Genomic DNA, 18,816 nt, shown 5'->3' with positions numbered 1-18,816 from the left:
ACACACATTCACATGGACAGAACATGATTTGTGTCAGCATGTGTTACAACAAGTGTGTATTTATGTCTGTATTTCCAACGTGTTGGAGGACATGTGTGTACATGTATAAAATGTCTACATGAGCATACAGGAATGTGTCTCACTATAGACAAAGAATGTCTAATGGTGGTTCGGCGTATGCGAATGTTTATGTGAGACACTCTGCAGAAGCTGCGTAATGAGCTATTCGCAAGAATGAGAATGCAATCTCATTTCCTTTTGACTATAGGCGTAAAGGCTGGTCTACTTTACAGTTTCTTTCTGGCTAACATACGCCCACTTAGAGAGGAAGCGGCTATCTGACTGACATGTAAAATGACCAACCACAGCTTGTTTTGTCTTTATGTGCCATTTAGGAGCCAGTTTACCAGTAATACACACACACACACACAAAAAAAACAGACTGAATAAAACCTGTGTGCCTCAACACATCTCATGACCAGTTGTATGTATTTTACGAGGTGGCTAATTTGTTCGAATTCGTATGACCTCACTTGTACAATTTTGTATGATTTGAATAGACCCCAGTGACCCCAGTTAAATGTAGGTCATTCATTCATACGAATTGTGCAACTTAGCTAAAATCATATGAATTTGTACGAGTGAGTTCGTACAAATTCGTACAAGATCGCCACCTCGTAAAATACATATGAATTGCCGTGAGATCAGGCTGGTGTGCCTTGACACTTAGAAGCCGCAAAAAAGCCAGCCAATCAGATCAGAGCTTGCCAGATTGACAAAGAACTTGCCATTTTTGTATGCAATATGCATCAGATGGTCAGCCAATGAACTGTGGGTATATGTCCTTGTCTAGCCACAATGTTTCCAACCAACCCATATCATAAACTTGGGGGGGCACAGCTTTCATTTTGGCATTTGTGGAGTAAATACTGGCTGACATGTAGATAAAGAGGGAAATTAAATCGAACCGTATCATTAAACGTCCATCAAATAACTAAACGACTTACGGCAGAACTGGCAAATGAGTTTATCATGCCGAAAATATTCCGCCAATGTTGCAGAAACATATTCCATTAGTTTCAGACCTATTAAAAGGGTCTGCACTTATCAGAGGGCAATTTTCTGTCGACGGTTAGACACTTTGTAGTCTAACTAGTTTTCTGTTGCACTTAAGAGCACCTAAACACACAAACAGGCCCACACGAAGCGATATATAAAGACACACACACAGACCTGGTTAATTGCAGTGGCTGGAAAAGCATCATTAAGTAAAAGCGAGGAAATACATTTCTTAATGCGACTTAGTAATGCCCGGCCAATCAGACAGCATCAAAGGAATTAATGAGGGTGCTTTTGGGCCTAACATGAGAATGTATTTAAAGCCAGAACGCACATACACATCCTAAACGCCGCACGGATGCTTGGCCTCTCTGTCTTCTTTCAAAAAGAGAGATGAAAGGAGTGTGGCAGCGAAGAGAACGGTGTGCCAGTACCCTGAGGCTTGGCGGACATGCACACACGCACGTGTGAGGATGCGCGCTTTTTTACTCACTTTATGGTGAACGGGGGAAAGGAATCTAATATAGCGCTATGTTGCGGTGTGTGGGAAATCCAGTTGTTTATAAGCTGAAACCTTATGAGGTTTTAACATCTTGCTCTTAACATAATCCTTTAATTATTCATGTCCAAACCATCTTTAAAAAGATAGTTCAACCAAAAATGAAAATTCTTTCATTAGTTACTCACCCTAAGTTAGTTACTTGGCCTTAAACGTGTCAGTCGTGTAATAAACGTGTAATTAATCACATAATTTTCATTTTTGGGTCAACAATCCCTTTTCAAGACCCAATAAAATCAACATTTGTGGCTTTTAGTCTGGTCTGTTCGCTCTGAGGCTAATCTGTACGCTAGTGTATATCTAAAAGCACCTAAAAGTTTTAGTAGAGATCAAAATACTGATGACTCATCTTTTGCAGTGCACCTTTGTCTAATAAAACGCTCACTAGAATGAGAACATCCCATTTCCTTAAAGTATAAATACCACCTGGCTTCAACTAGCAATAACAAGTTGCAATTCATGGTTCCTCAGAGTGTTTTTGGAAGTGTTGGGGAAGCTACTTGGGTACGTAGCATCACAAACTGCAAGCTATTCATAATTTGAAGTAAATTCAAATTACCCTTGTGAAACAAAAGTACAATCTAAGTTACTGAAGCTAGCGGAGCTGCTACGCACCTGGAATATGTAGTTAGTACAGCACTACTTCTTTGGTTATTTACTGCCAAACACCTGTAGTCGCTTCTACTTTAGTTCTTTTCCCAAGCATTAATTGTTTGAAAAGAAATTTCTTTCACTTTTAATGTGTCTGCAAAAGAACCCATGCCGTATGAGTTACCTTTATACTTATAGCAGTCCAGACACATACATTGACGTTGGGAGTGCTGATATTGTAAACAGAAAGGGATTTTCATGGCCATGAAACACACACACTCTCACACACAAACTGTAGAGCTCTTGAGCTCCTGAGTCCCTGAAAGTAACACGACACAGAACATACATGATAGCGATTACATAAACCCATTTTTCATCAAAGAGCATCTATCTTTCTGTTTCTCCACTCCTTTCATCCTCTCCCCCACTGTCTTTCATTCTCACACGGCCTTTCCTTAGGTCAGCGTGTCATGCTGGAGATCAGGTCTTTACGAGCAATGGCAAAGAAAGAATTGTCACCTGGTCTTTAGATGTACGTGTATGTCTTTGTATGTGTAGGTCATTGTGGTTTTGCAGATTTGGACATGTTGCGTGACAAATGCTATGATGTCATCCAAGGTTAGTTCTCCATCTGTTTTCCCTCTTACTGAACCCTTTCTGGAATACAAGAGATTATACGTGTGTGGTACCTATGCAGGCAAAGCACACAGAACAAAAAGAGAAATCGATAGACTTTGTATGTGTGCATCATTGACTATCAGAAAAGATGGAAGTGCACTGCTTAGGCCACGGGGGAGCGGGCGTCAACGCTTTTGCAATTACAAGAGAGAATGAGAGTGTAGAAACATGCTGTGATTTGGTGTGTACATGAGCACGTCAGGGCGAAAGGGTTGTGTACATTTGTTGTTGTGTGTGTGTGTGCGGGAGCATGTCTATGTGTGTCTCGTAGCAGTAATTGTAATGGGACTCAAGAGGTCTGGTTTTGGCTGCCTCGGTGGCCCTCCACTTTCATTCCACACCTTCCCCCCATAATTAGGATCTGAGAAGGCCTGGTAATGTCCAGCCTCCTGGGGCCGTCTCACTCGCTCTGCCTCAGATAAGAGACCTCGCTCTGGGCACGCAGGTCAGCGCGTAGCCCTCGGAGAGGGCCAGAAACACATTCAGCCAGGGCGAGTCATCCGACCGAGCACCTGGCCGCTACACGCACTGATTTCCGCCTATCTGAGAGCAAATAGTGAAGGAATAAAACCGATTTCTCCCACACTCCACATCTCATCATCGTTAAAAGGCTGGTTATTGACCATAAATTTGATCAGGCCATTGCCACATAAGAGATGCGCTTCTGATTGGCTATAAAGAGATCTCATTAGAACAAAGGCGTGATCAGATATAAACCCAGCCTGATAGGCTAATAAACGCAGACATGGGGCGCGCTGCCAGTAATGTGTTTCTGCTCGTAATTTTTATGGGGATGTTTGGGAAGGCATTAACAGGAAAGATGGGTGCTTGCTGTGCGTAACTGTGCTGTGATAGGAGGTACAAGGGTGGGTGAACGCAGATGTGTTCACACTTAACCAGATCTTGGAAGCACGGAGAGGGAAGCGTTGGCAACTGTGGAGAAGATCGAATCAGTGGCGTTATCTGAGTTTTGGCAAGGCTGCTGGCAGAATGTTGGCAAAGGCTTGTACATATGCTGCAGAGGGCATTTGATCGTTCGCTTGTGGCAGTGGAAAGGTATAAACGATTGACTGGAGAAAATTGGAAATGACAAGGTAAACAGTTCTGCTACCACCAAGGGAGTCTTATAGAGCCAGATTTGTGACTATCGGTATAAAGTCTGGTCCACACTGCAGCTCGTTCTGGATAAGAAGGACCACTTAAGCCTGGGGCAGGCTTTGTTTCTCTGCATGTGTAACCCCCCTCCCCCCCCCCCCCCACCCCACACCCCCCCCACACCCCCACCCCCCACACCCCCACCCCCCACACCCCCACCCCCACACCCCCCCCCCCCACCCCCACCCCCCCACCCCCGGCATTCGTTCCGAGCGGTACTCGAACCTAGGTCTACGACTTGGGAGGCAGACGCACTAGCAAGGAGGCTAAAGACTGCAGCCACTAGTGTCAGTTGCTAGTGCGCCTCTTGAGATCAGGGGAGTGAGGTTTACTTGCACAGCACCTAACACTGGCCTCCGTTACACTCTCCCCCATCCAGGTCACTGCACCAGTGTAACCCCCCCCGGGTCCTACTCATAGAACACGGGTCTCCAGCATGGGAGGCGGGCATACTAACAAGGAGGCTAAAGACTGCAGCCACTAGGGTCAGTCGCTTGTGTGCCTCTTGAGATCAGGGGAGTGAGGTTTACCTGCACAGCACCTACTGCTAGCCTCTGTTACATTCACCCCCATCCGGGTCATGGCACCAATATAACCCCCCTGGGTCCTACTCGAACAAGAGTCTCCGGCATGGGAGGCGGACACACTAACAAGGAGGCTAAAAACTGCAGCCAATAAGGTCAGTCGCTAATGCGCCTCTTGAGATCAGGGGAGTGAGGTTTACCTGCACAGCACCTACTGTTGGCCTCTGTTACACTCACTCCCATCCGGGTCATGGCACCAATCCAACCCCCCCGGTCCTACTTGCACCCGCTCCGAATCATACTCAAACCCAGGTCTCCGGCATGGTAGGTGGGCGTACTAACAAGGAGACTAAAGAGTGCAGCCACTAGCGCCAGTCACTCTTGCACCTCTTGAGATCAGGGGAGTAAGGTTTACTTGCACAGCACCTACAGCTGGCCTCCGTTACATATGCTGTATTGTCTTTCTGAGCATTTTTTGTTGGCCTTTGAACTTGTAGGGACATATTCGGCACACACTATAACATCTTTCTTGACGTTTAACTTACAGTTCAGAGTTGTCATTTTAAACTCTTTCAAACTTAAGTCACTCAGACGTGAATATCTTTTGTGAATATCATTTTCCATCTTTTTCTTTGACTAGTTCATGATTTCTCAAGGTCCACTGCCCTGCAAAGTTAGGAGTTTCCAACCCCGCACAAACACGCCCAAACATGATAATCACAGGCTGTATCTGAAATCACCCCATACCCTCATTTACTAGGCTTTGGACATCTTCTGGAATTCATTTGGCAGAGTGCATGGGTATTCTCTTACAGAGAGGTCTTGAACCCTGTTCCTGGAAAGCCGCTGTCCTGCAGAGTTTACCTCAAACTCTAATCAAACACTCACGAATCCTAATCAAAGTCTTCAGGGTCATTTGAAAATCACAGACAGGTTTGTTAAAGCAGGTTAGAAATACATTTTCATGACTGTGGGTATTCAGAAGCAGGGTTGAAGACCGTAGTGGTTAGATGCTGAGTGTACATTAGTTGTACATTCTTTATTAAAGTGCGTTATGGGATTGAATGCATCCACTCGAAAATGTCCACTGTAGTTTAAGACACCACTACAAATGGCTGTCCTCTTAAACTATACAAGATTCAGTATTATTTGAAAATTCAGTTTGGTCCATTTGATAGGGGACTGTGGACCTCAAGGGCCAAAAATTTTGGAAAAGCTCTTGAAAGCAACATTCCAACTCTGAGTGTTGCCACCTAGTGGACCCACCGATCAGTGCAGGCAATTCCAGGCATATGCATAGAAGATGTGTTCAGTAGAAACAGCACATGTTGAAATCTGTGCATGCAACATAGGGACAAATGGACAATTAAAGCAAATGATTGACCTAAGACATTTACAGAAATTCTGCACATTCAGACGAGATAATTTTGATTTATGTAAATGTATCAGAAGACACATTTTGTTTAAAAGTTACATCTTACTTTTTGGAAAACATTGTGTTTTGCTCCATTCTCTCCATCTTGAAAACAAATATGTACCCCAAAGCAACAAACAGCAGTACTTTTTTACATGATAGTTAGGGGCAGGTAAATCTTAAATTGGTGATATTGGTTATAATAAATCTTAGTTGTAAATCTGGCAACCAGTTCTAACCTAGGAATTTGTACTACTTTTCGTCCCAGCTTGACATGGTCTCCCAGGACTTGCGTAAAGTCATTTAATCAGACTGAAGCTTGATATTTTTGTGCGTTATATGCATCAGACAGCCAGCGAATGGTCCTTGGACGTGCCGTCTGAGGCTCCCGCCAAGGCCTTTTTACACATGGGTATCTCTCACACATACAAATGTGTTTCAATCATTACAAGTGCTCAGCAATAACAATTATTCTGATGATGCTGATGCTAATGATGATGATGATGACCCCTGGGGATGAAGACAGCGAGAGCTCCCCAGGCTGCTGCAGAATTATGGGGAAGCAGATTAAAGGCGGAAAGAGTGGGGCGAAGACAGGAAGAAGAGAAACATATTTTGCTAAAGTTTGTTGATGAGGTTGGCCATGCGTAGCTGATACAGTCACATCAGTACGACATTAAGCCAGCGTAACCACGGAAACACACACGGGGATTATATCAAAGCGAGAAAAACACAGAAGAGCGAAGAAGCAGAAATTAAAAGAGTAAAAATATGGCAGGGTGTTGCCTAGATTCCAGCTGTGCGCGTGTGTGAGCGTGTGCACACAGCGTGCTCATTAGTGCTTAGAGACGACAGGAAACAGACATACTTGTCTTCCTGTGGAAACAGAAAAAAGGGAAAGTTTAAGTGTACGCTGTAAAAAATACCACACACACACACACACACGGCCTAAACTCAGTCGCCTGACTTTAATCAGACCTAAGACTCCTCTTAACCGTCATACAACCTAAGCTCAGCACATCTGGCAAAACACACTCTCACACACACTTCCCACTTTCACCAGAGTCTCAGTTTTAACCAGAAAGACAAGTAAAAATAGTTCCATTACTGATCACACTCAGTCTACTCTAGCCTTGTTGCATAATCCACTGATCACAATTATTTCAGATAACCACAAGCACATATTGCCACTCAAATAAAGGGATTTTAGTGAATATAAACACAATTGAGGTCAAACTTTTACATACACCTTGCAGAATCTGCAAAATGTTAATTATTTGACCAAAATAAGAGTTATTTTTTTTTTATTTAGTACTACCCTGAATAAGATATTTTACATAAAAGATGTTTACATATCCACAAGAGAAAAAAATGTGGTTGAATTTTTAAAAATGACCCTGTTCAAAAGTTTACATACACTTGATTTTTAATACTGTGTTGTCACCTGAATGATCCTCTGTGTTTGTGTGTGTTTTTTTAGTTGTTCATGAGTCACTTTTTTGTCCTGAACAGTTAAATGCCCACTGTTCTTCAGAAAAATCCTTTAGGTCCCACAATTTCTTTGTTTTTTTCCAGCATTTTTTTTGTGTATTTGAACCCTTTCCAACAATGACAGAAGGTTCAAATGCTCACTGATTCTCCAGAAGGAAATATGATGCATTAAGAGCCGGGGGGTGAAAACTTTTTGAATTTGAAGATTAAGGTAAATTTCACTTATTTTGCCTTCTGGGAAACATGTAAGTATCTTCTGTAGCTTTTGAAGGGCAGTACTAAATGAAAAAAAAAAAAGATATTTAGTCAAAATAAGAAATATGTACACATCTTCATTCTGTTCAAAAGTTTTCACCCCTGGCTCTTAATGCATCTTTTTTTCCTTCTGAAGCATCAGTGAGTGTTTGAACATTCTGTAATAGTTTTATTATAGTCCCTCAGTTTCCAGTTTTTATACAGTCATTGCTGGAAAAGGTTTAAATATACAAAATTGCTGGAAAACCAAAGAATTTGTGGGACCTGAAAGATTTTTCTCAAGAACAGCAGGCAGTTTAACTGTTCAGGACAAACAAGGGACTCGTGAACAACTATCACTAAAAAATATATAATAATAATAAACAAATAAATAAATGAAACAGCTGTGGATCATTCAGGTAACAACACAGCATTAAGAATCAAGCTTATGTAAACTTTTAAACTCTTATTCAGGTCAGTACTAAATAAAAAAAAAATAACATGTATTTTGTATGATCCCTCTTAATTTGGTAAAATAATTATTTGATCATTACAGCCGTAATCCTCTCTCACATGTGGTAAGCCAACTTCACCTAGATGAATACACACGTGCACACACACATAGCTGGCCTCTCACACTGGACCACAAGCTGGATTTTTAATCTTGAGGGACTCAAAGTTACTGGGCCATGCCAGGGGACAGTGTGTATGTGTGTGTGTGATCCCTTTAACAAGCGTAAGGCCCGTTTTTCTCTCAGCAGTGGAGTGAAACATAAGACACAGTACAGAAAGACAGCTACAATTAAGATTAAACACACACACAACACAGCTGGAGTTGAGAACTTCCTGTGTGAGCGCTAGCTAATGTAACATTGTACACTCACCCACACACACAAAAAGTGTGTTCTCAGCTGGGGTTAAGGGATAGAGGAGTTTGGAGACAGCCAGTGAGGCAGAACAACGAAAGATAAAAGGAAAGAAAAGAGACAAGAGAGGAAAAAAAATACTGGATGCTAGCATGTTTAGCTTAGCTCAGCTATCAGTGTCAGCCTGAAGACGAACAAAACGCTTGTGGTAAAACGTGAACTCTGTGTTCAAATGGCAATGCGTCAACTGTCTGACCATTTCATGAGGTTTGAGATATGAAACACATTAAGCATGTGTATAAATTTGTCACGCATTTTAGCGCTCTGTAAAGAGAACAGTAAAAAAAAAAGTATTTATTATATTTGTCCCCTGTCTATTAATTTCCAGTCTTATTTACCACTTGTTTTGAACATGTCGGCTTCTGTGTGTCACAGTAAAATAGAGGTCATCCTCTTCCTATTAACGTGCCTCATCCCACAAAGCTGTTAAAACTGTGCCGTAAAATCATAACAAATGATATCAGCGTGTGGCCCAAGACAGAGATTGTTTCCGTCTTGCGTGTATCTGCCATTTCTCTCTCCCAGAGCAAAGCGTCTGGAAAGACGCTTCGCTCTTTTTAATAAAGGAGTGCAGTGAACATGAGGAGTGTTTCTCTGTAAATATGCATGAGGCTACAGAAATCCAGGCAGTTCAACAATAATCCTGCTTTACTGTTAACCGGGAATTTTATAAAGCAACACACACTCACATATAAACAGCATGGTGTGTTCATACGCAGCCAAAAGTGTCAAAATATATTTCCCCCAGCACACTTATAATGTAATATTCCAAGTTCCCAGATGCTACATGCTAAGCTAAAACTATAAAAGTTTCATTCAAGGTTTTGATTGAAAGTATTAGCATACAATGTTAGCACAGAGTGTGTATGTGGGTTTATGTAGCCATACTTACAGTAGCCTATGTGCTTAAAATCTGACTGGATTGTTTTGGAAAACGTCAAATTAACATTTTCTGAACCAAACTTAGCGGGATGGTCAATGTGGGACTGCCATATAAATCTTAAGTGACTTTAGCATTTAGCAGCTAGACAGCATCAAAACAAGGCCTTAGCAGTTAGCTTTAGCATGTACAGTTGAGGTCAAAAGTTTACATACACCTTGCAGAATATGCAAAATGTTAATTATTTTACCAAAATACGATACAAAATGCATGTTATTTTTTTTATACTGACTGACTTTAATAAGATATTTCACATAAAAGACGTTTACATATAGTAAAGCTGTGTTTTTTCGTTAAGGGATAGTTGTTAGTCCCTTGTTTGTCCTGAACAGTTAAACTGCCTGTTGTTCTTCAGAACAATCCTTCAGGTCAGACCAATTTTTTGATTTTTTTGTATATTCGAACCCTTTCTGACAATGACTGTATGATTTAGAGATCCATCTTTTCACACTTAGGGACTCATATGCAACTATTACAGAAGGTTTCAAATGCTCACTGATGCTCAAAAGAAAAAAAAAAAAAAAACATGCACTAAGAGCTGGGGGGTGAAAACTTTTGAACAGAATGTCTACATTTTTCTTATTTTGCCTAAATATCTTATGTTTTTCATTTAGCACTGCACTTCAGAAGCTACAGAAGATACTTACATGTTTCCCAGAAGACAAAATAAGTTAAATTTTCCCTAATCTACAAATTCTAAAAGTTTTCACCCCCCGGCTCTTAATGCATTATGTTTCCTTTTGACGCATCAGTGAGCGTCAGTCACTAAATAAAAAAATAACATGCATTTTGTATTCTTATTCATTTTGCAGATTCTGCAAGGTGTAAACCTCAAATGTATTCATTATAAATAACTTCATTTAAAAGCAGTTGAAGTCTGGTATGTAAATGCATGTGTGTGTATGTATGTGTTTGAGAAGAGAAATAGTGCTACTTTTGACAGCAAGGTGAGACATCCGTGTGCTAGTTACATGGGTAGAAATGTGTGTATCTGTGTGTGTGTGTGTGTGTGTGTGTGTGTGTGAAAGCTCTATGAATGGTTCCTGAAGTGCTCTCCTCAAACATAGCTGCAGCACATTCTCGTCTCTCAGAGCTAGCGTAGGAGGAAACCAGCACTGATATGCCTCTCTGGATTTCAACCTTATCATAGAAAACTGCCTACACACACAGAACGAGAGAGAGAGAGAGGGAGAGAGCGAGAGAGAGAGAGAGGGAGAGATAGATGACAATAGGCTCTGTCTCTCTCTCAGACAGTCAGACGTTCAGGCCAGTTTTAATCACGGACATTCAGTGCGGCCTGAAAAGAGTCTCTGTCCTGAGCCCTGTGCTCTCCTACGACTTAAACAATGCACTGCACACATACACACACATTCAGATTCTCATTAAAACCCTGTGACCATTTCCCAATTGCGTCAAACAGCCAACTGGTGGGGGGGACAAATTCAGAATAACTAGAAATATGAAAGCACCATATTAAGAAACACCAGTAAATTCTATGCCTCAAAGGTTGCTCTTTTATTGCTCAGGAGGTTGAGCTCTAAAAAGATGTTAAAAAATACGAAATACAAGACCAAGTAAATTAAAATAAAAAAGTGGATATCATCAAAGTGGATCCTCATAGAACTTGACAAATAACTAAATTCAAATGGAGATCTCAATTTTTGTTATATCTGGTGATACTTTTGAAACTGTACAAATGTGAGCCAACTAATGAGACATATAGAACGAACATTGGACATATAAATGATGTGGATATCATACTTCGGATCTTCAAAGAACTTGGATGGGAATCATATTGAAACTTTACAAATGTATTGTTTTTCTCTCCTAATAGTACTTTCAGTTTGCTTTCCATTGAATCTCATTGCTGTCTGTGAGAAACTATTCGGATTTTAAGATATTATTCTTTTTACAGGATATGCATGGCGATTATGTGTTTCAAGGATACTGTTATTTAGGGCACGGAAGGTACGGCAGAAGATCTATATAAAAAAGTAGTACAATTTCTCTGTCCCCATCCATCTTCTTTCCACTTTTATCTCTCGCAGTCTCATTCTTTCGAGCATCTATTGTTCTGCCTGCATTCATTTCCCTGTCTCTCTCTCTCCTTCAGCTGTAATTGTGATGGGTGAGCTGATAATTGTAATTACGTTCTCTAGGTAGAGAGTGTGTGTGTGAGGGGTGGGGGGTTTAACTTCAAGGGGTGCAGACCCATCTGGGTAGCTCATGCAGGCTCCGAAAATGTCAGACTGTGGAACAATATTGGTCACACACACAGAGACGCACATACACAGACAGTATAATGGGTACACTGACTAGACGGCGGAGGGCAGTGCATCGCCACACTGACTCGAGCCAATAATACAGAACTCTAGTGGAGAGCGGCGGATCCAGCACACACACTCATCAAATGTTGTCTTCACCTCCAGCCTGCACTGCCACATCGCTTCCTCCACCTCTTCCTCATTACCCTGAGCTTTCACAAGACCAGAGTACACAACTAACGAACCAAAAAACAAATATACAGAACACATTTTTCTTTATATATATATAAAAATAAATATATATTAAATTTTGCTAAATCTATCTATCTATTTATCTATCTATCTATCTATCTATCTATCTATCTATCTATTTATCTATCTATCTATCTATCTATCTATCTATCTATCTATCTATCTATCTGTCAGTCTGTCTCTCTGTCTATCTGTCTGTCTGTCTCTGTCTCTCTGCATTTTTTCTTTTGTTCTGTCTATCTAGGCTGTATAGTCTTATGTATCTGTCTGTCTTTCACCATCTGTCTGTCTGTCTAATATATCTATCTTTTGTCTATCCAGGCATACGTAAATCTGTCTAATATATCTGTCTGTCTTCCAGTATTTGTGAATGTCTGTCCGTCTGTCCATCTGTCTGTCTGTCTGTCTGTCTTTCTGCATTTGTTCTTTTGTCCTGTCTATCCAGTCATACAGAAATCTGTATAGTCTTATGTATCTGTCTGTCTTTCTGTATTTGTGAATGTCTGTCCATCCGTCCGTCCGTCCATCTATCTTTTGTCTATCCAGGCATACATAAATCTGTCTGATATATCGGTCTGTCTCCCAGTATTTGTGAATGTCTGTCTGTCTATCTATCTATCTATCTATCTATCTGTCTGTCTATCTGTCTATCTGTCTCTCTGCATTTGTTCTTTTGTTCTGTCTATCCAGTCATACAGAAATCTGTATAGTCTTATGTATGTGTCTGTCTTTCTGTATTTGTGAATGTCTGTCCATCCGTCCGTCCGTCCATCCATCCATCTGTCTATCTATCTGCACTGATTCTTTCATTCTGCCTTTTCAGACATACAGAAATCGGTAAAGTCTTTTGGTCTGTCTCTCAGTATTTATGAGTGTCTATCTATCTATCTATCTATCTATCTATCTATCTATCTATCTATCTATCTGTATGTCTCTCTGCATTCGTTATTTTATTCTATCTATCCAGGCATACAGAAATTTGTACAGTCTCATTTAACGGTCAGTTTTTTACTATTTGTGGCTGTTTGTCTATAAGTCTGTCTGTCTGTCCGTCATTCCGCCTGTCCATCTATCTGTTTCTCTGCAACTGTGCTTTTATTCTGTCTATCCACACATACAAAAATCAGTATAGTCTCATATATCGGTCTGTCTCTCAGTATTTGTGAATGACAGTCTGTCTATCTGTCTCTCTGCATTCATTCTTTCATTTTATCTATCCAGGCATACTTGTATAGTCTCATCTAATGGTCCATCTCTCAGTATTTGTGACTGTCTTTTTGTCTGTCTGTCTGTCTATCTATCTATCTATCTATCTATCTGCCTGTCTGATCACAGACTATCAGACTATCTCAACAGACAGAAAGAGACAGAAAGAGATAGACTGATACATAGATGGACAGACAGCCATACAGACTGTCAGAGATAGATAAATAGACATATAGAACGTTATTTATTCTAGATGTGTTTCCTCAGTTAAGGATCTTGTCCTTTTCATTCCCGTGCAGTGCCCAGACCTGTTGGGTAGGAGTGACGTGCACTGCCGTGTGCGTCTGAGGCTGGTACAGGTGCAGAGATCAGCATGGAATGCCGTTCATCTGCGCTGCCCGTCTGTGCGCCACTGTCTGCAGCCAGCCGCTAATGCCGGGGATAAGGGACAGGCTAACGGCATGAGCCGCCCACCCACACACACGTGCACAGAAAAGCCACTCAGCCAGATAATTACGGATGCGTCCTGGGCAGAGGCTTAAACACACACTCGGAGCCGTTGCCGCTAACAGCGTTCATTAAAACCAACACTGCAAAGGTCAGAGGTCACCCACTGCTAAAGACGGATGCTTGCCACTCCATTGCCTCTCAACTAGCGCTTCTCTCTCTCTCTCTGGCCTAAAAACAAGTTGATTTCTCGAGCTGCTAAAACGAGTGAAAGACAGAAGCATGTAAAAATACCAAGTTTAGCTGCCATCGGCCGCAACAACACGCAAGTCTCGTGTTTAAATATGCCTCTAATCAAATCATCTCCCCCGCCTGCCTCTCTGCTAATTCAATAAAGGCAACAACTTGTCATTGTTATTTAAAGTAATTTTCAATGTAATCAAGTGGTATTAATAAGCATGCTGCCTCTCATTACCGACTCAACCTGCCTTCCGAAGCGCGCAGAGCGCAGTGTGTGCGTGTCAGCGTGACAGAGAGGCTGTTGTGTGCCTGTATGTGTGTGTTAGAACATTATGCATGTGCTTATGACTCATTGTGTGTGTGTCTGTGTGGGCGGACATGAGTTCCATGGTATTTTTGTTCTTGTTGCTTGCAGTGACAGAACGGAGTTGCATCTCTTGGCTTCGTTTTCGTGCAAGACGTTCACGCAAAAGTTAGAGAAAGGTAAAGAAGTTGCAGAGGTGAACACGAGGCGAATATTCTTTTAGATTAATGGAGAATTGCATAGATAGAACACTGTTATCCTAATATATTATTTGACATTTGCATGTAGCAAATTACATTCTTTTGTAAGTGCAAAAATGCACTGAATGCAAAATCAGCCGAAATAAATCTGCAAGTCTGTCGTTCAAACGACATCCGCGTTACAGATGCATCAAACCCTTCTGAGGGAAAAGTGGGATCATGACAGAGTGATCCCGCAGAGAGCTGAGCCCTAAAAAGAAATGAAGCACGTCGGAAATTTCCACTGCACGGATCATAAGAAAAATGCGATATCATTACAATGCGTCATATTCAGATGCAATCCAAGATGATGTATTTGAACCAGGCAGAAATTATTGCGAGCTGACGGCGAGATGCTCAGAGGTGTCGATTCGGTAGAAACTTGAGGAAAACGCAGATGCTGGAGTTTTTGTTTGCGCAGCATGTCAAAGTTGCGCTTGGAAAAATCAACTTAATAGATAGCAAAGTTATTTCTGGATCCATATCATCAGCCGTTTTCCCAGACTTTACTCAAATAAAGCACGACAGAAGAAAGGGGTTTGAACCAAAGCAGAGATAATGAGAAAGTTAATCGGATGCAACGCAAACACACACACTCTTGAGTGTGTGCTCATTAGACAACAGTGTTCTGGGTCGTCTGGTGGCTTCATTAGGCTGTAAAGAATGCCACTGAGTACCCTAGAGCCACATAAGAAAGAGAGAAACGTAAAGAGAAGCAAAAGAAAGACAGGGAAACTTAAGCTGGTCTTTATTAAGGCCGTCCGGCAGCTGCTCCTCTGGCTAATATAGAGCCTCTACACTAATAAAGGAGAAAAAGACAAATAGCGATCCATCACACATCCCCCATCAGCCTCTTTTCGCTCGCTTTGAACAGAAGATTATGCACCGGACGGCTCTGGGGTGGAACCGTGATTGTGAGTGTCAGTCAGAGAGAAAGAAAAGGAACATACTGACTAATAGTGCTACATCGATCGGGAAATGTCTACTTAAATGCAGCAGTAGTCTGTCACCTAAACAGTAAGGCTATTAAAACAGCACACACGTGTGTGTGTGTGTATTCTAGTATGTATCAATATGGGATTTGCACGTTTTAAAAAAAATCCAACAGAATGTGCGTTTTTGCATGTAGATGTTTGAGGACGTACATATGCAGTTTGGTGCAATCTGAGCCGTGACCTGCTTATCGGAATAAATAATTGACCAAAAATAACACTTCTTCTAAGAGAGCACAGCGTGTCATCTTTATACCCTTGATCTATTTTCATAATTCAGTGTGGAATACAGCGGCGCCCCAATTTACAACAACCCAGAATCCTGAACTATATATGAAGATCCAGAGTATTTATAGTTCGCTCTTCATACCCTCATTACAAATATATGTTCATGGACGCTTAAAGTGCTATTAGTAATTCTGAGTGAACCTCTATATTTGTCTAGAACATCAGGGATGGAGCTTGACATTCAACAAACGAGTCAAATATTTATTATATCATGCAGATTATCACAAAAACAACTTTTGTAAAAACTAATTTAACATAATACCAATTTGGGGTCATAATGCTGTCCTCTAAAAGTATTTCCGAGAACTAAAGCGGAACGATTTGACATCATGACATGCTTTCTGTGGTTTCAGTTGCCCTTCTATACTTCCTCAAAAAAAAAAAAAACTCAAAACTGAGTTAACACAATGGCTGTCTCAAACCCTAGCGAGTTGCGTATTTAACATTTTAGGCACTTGCAGCAGTGATGCTTAAAAAATGATGATAAATCTCCAAAGATAATGGTTAGGTTTAGGGTCAGCTGTTTATATGCCCAGTCTTTGTAGCTCAGTTATAAGACACAGCTCATAAATATCCAAAAGTGTTTAAACTAAAGAAAAAGAAAGCAAAACAACTTCAAAGACGCGCGTTTGTTGTAGATGCGCCACACCATGTGTCGTATTAAAAGCCTGGGGGGACTTAAAAAAAAGAAACTGAAAAAACAGTACCAGCCCAAAATGTCAAGTTAATCGACTTAAAGTGCATAAATGAAGTATTGTATATGAATCTCGCAGCGATGCGGACTGCATCTTCTCAGCATCAGCACCATCATCCCGCATCACAGATGAGATGAGACGCGCCCGGTCCGATAAGACTCCTCATTCCCGGTGTGTTCGGGGGAGGGTTTGGTCGCTCAAGGGGTTAATAAGACACTCCATGCGTCAGACACATGACAGTATATGTGCGAACTCAAAGAAAAAAAAGTCCCCCACACACTTTTTCGAGCCGAAATGGCACACGCAGCCGTACGTAATTCTCACAACATTTCGTGTTGGAGTCGAGCGGAGGGAAAGAGCGAGTCCTCAGCGTGAGCGGGGCGAGATGGAGACTCTCGGCGCTCTCCGCATGCATGTTCGGGTCGGGTCTTACCTTAACACGTTCCAGCTCTTGAGAGGGTCCAGGTCTGAGATTATAGAGACCATGCTTGCGGCTCGGGCAGCTCGGGCTTTGCTCGGACAGAATGCGGTTGATTGAGTGAGTGAGTGAGCGCTGTTACTCCGACTGTCTCTCTGCACTGCTCTGAGTGTGATAAGCGCTGAGAACAGGCTCTCTTTCCTCCGCCCCTCACAATCACTCCAGCTCTGCCTCTGTCTCTCGCTCTCTCTCTCTCACCGCCTCATCTCTATACGAAGCTCTTCTGTGTAATATCCGACTCAACGTATGCAACCTTTACCGTAGACCGTCGAATGAATACCTGGCGCTTTTCTTGTGAAATTTTAAAAGAGGTTTTTATAGAGGCGGATCTCTACAACTCTGTGTTATGATACCAAGTGCCAACGAAATGAAAATGAAACACTGATCTCCATTTTAAAGTCTGATTCCCACAGTTAAAATAGCTAAGCAGGCCTATCAGCAACACTTTACGCGGTTACGCTTCATATTAGGCGTACTTAAGTTATTTTAATACAGTGTAACTGTTTTGCAAAACTAGTTATGGCTAGTGTTATAAAGTCACTGCAAGACCTCGGATAAATGTACATTATAATTCTTTGCACATTTTGCAGAACCATTAGTCACCATTACTCCCCACAGTTCTCTCAACCCTGGTGAAAAAACTAGCATATGCTGGTAGGTATGTTTTGATACTGGTTTAAGCTGGTTCTTTGCTGGTTTATGCTGGTCCTTAGCTGGTTCATGCTGGTCCTTGACCAGCAACATGACCAGCAAAAACCAGCAAAGGACCAGCTTAAACCAGCATCAAAACCTACCCAGGGACATAGCAGCCAAATTAAAAGTGGGGGGGACAGTATGGTGATGTGACCCAAGGGTGTTCATACAGTATAATAAATTCTAAATAGAAGAACAATGGGCATTTTACAGCATCAAAGTGGCAATTTGAGGAACATGCCAGGATAACTTACATGAAGCTATTTCTGTGAAATCATACTCATAAAAATACATAAATAAATAAATAAAAAATTGCAGGACTCGGACTTTAAGACCACTGTGGAAATCTATACTTTAATTTTTATGAAGTAGAAAATTATATGAAAAAGTTATTTTATGATATTTACAATATTTAATTTACACTACACTTGAACAATGTTTATCTTACTACTTAACAGTTGGGGAAAAAAAAAGTGTTAAATGAGTATACAAATTGCACCTATATTCTTTCAAAATATATCAATAAAACCTAAATCAATGTATTTACAAGGTTTTAACATTTTCTCCATTAACTTTCGACGTTAAATCATAACATGGAAACGTGTGATTTGTGTTATCGCGACATTCTGTAACACATACTCACCCTGTGTGTTTGAAAAAAGGATGTAACCATCCTCTGCTTTTTTCTAGGGTGCATTTTACTCCAGACAGCCAAGTGGGTGAACGAACAAAAATTCACAAGAGCAACAACATTTGAAGCTCATGGCAGACGCCCAAGAGATTCGCGCTGTGATTGGCTAAATGTTAGTTCACTCAAATCTAATTAACAAATCAGAGAACACGGGCGGAAATATTGGCGCTAGGTCAAAAAAAGTGCGGGGGACAGAATCACCTGTTTCTAAAAGTGAGGGGGACGTGTCCCCCCCGTCCCCCCCGGTTGCTACGCCCCTGAACCTACCTAACCAGCATTCCAGCATCAAAACATACCTACCAGCATATGCTGTTTTTTTCACCAGGGAAGGCATATAAATATAATGTTAAATAAATAAATGTGCATCTTATATTTGTTTAAAACGTAACTGAAATGTCACAACACAATAACAAATAAGACATCTAATATGGGATATAAATAAAAATCTATATTTAA

The 18,816-nt window shown here is 41.2% G+C and overlaps 1 protein-coding gene across 1 annotated transcript in view; it reads right to left on the bottom strand.

The window, feature by feature from the left end:
• The window catches only part of celf2 (cugbp, Elav-like family member 2), a 182,173-nt gene extending 165,058 nt beyond the window's left edge, over window positions 1-17,115 (bottom strand). Inside the window, exon 1 of the mRNA XM_051107446.1 lies at window positions 16,932-17,115. Within this exon, the coding sequence (XP_050963403.1) occupies window positions 16,932-16,984 (53 nt within the window). The 5' untranslated portion in view covers window positions 16,985-17,115. The remainder of the gene's footprint in view (window positions 1-16,931) is intronic.
• Between the last annotated feature and the right edge of the window lie 1,701 nt (window positions 17,116-18,816).

Source organism: Labeo rohita, chromosome 4, assembly GCF_022985175.1.
Source record: "Labeo rohita strain BAU-BD-2019 chromosome 4, IGBB_LRoh.1.0, whole genome shotgun sequence".
NCBI classification, from domain to species: domain Eukaryota; kingdom Metazoa; phylum Chordata; class Actinopteri; order Cypriniformes; family Cyprinidae; genus Labeo; species Labeo rohita.
This window is presented reverse-complemented; position numbering and strand designations above follow the sequence as displayed.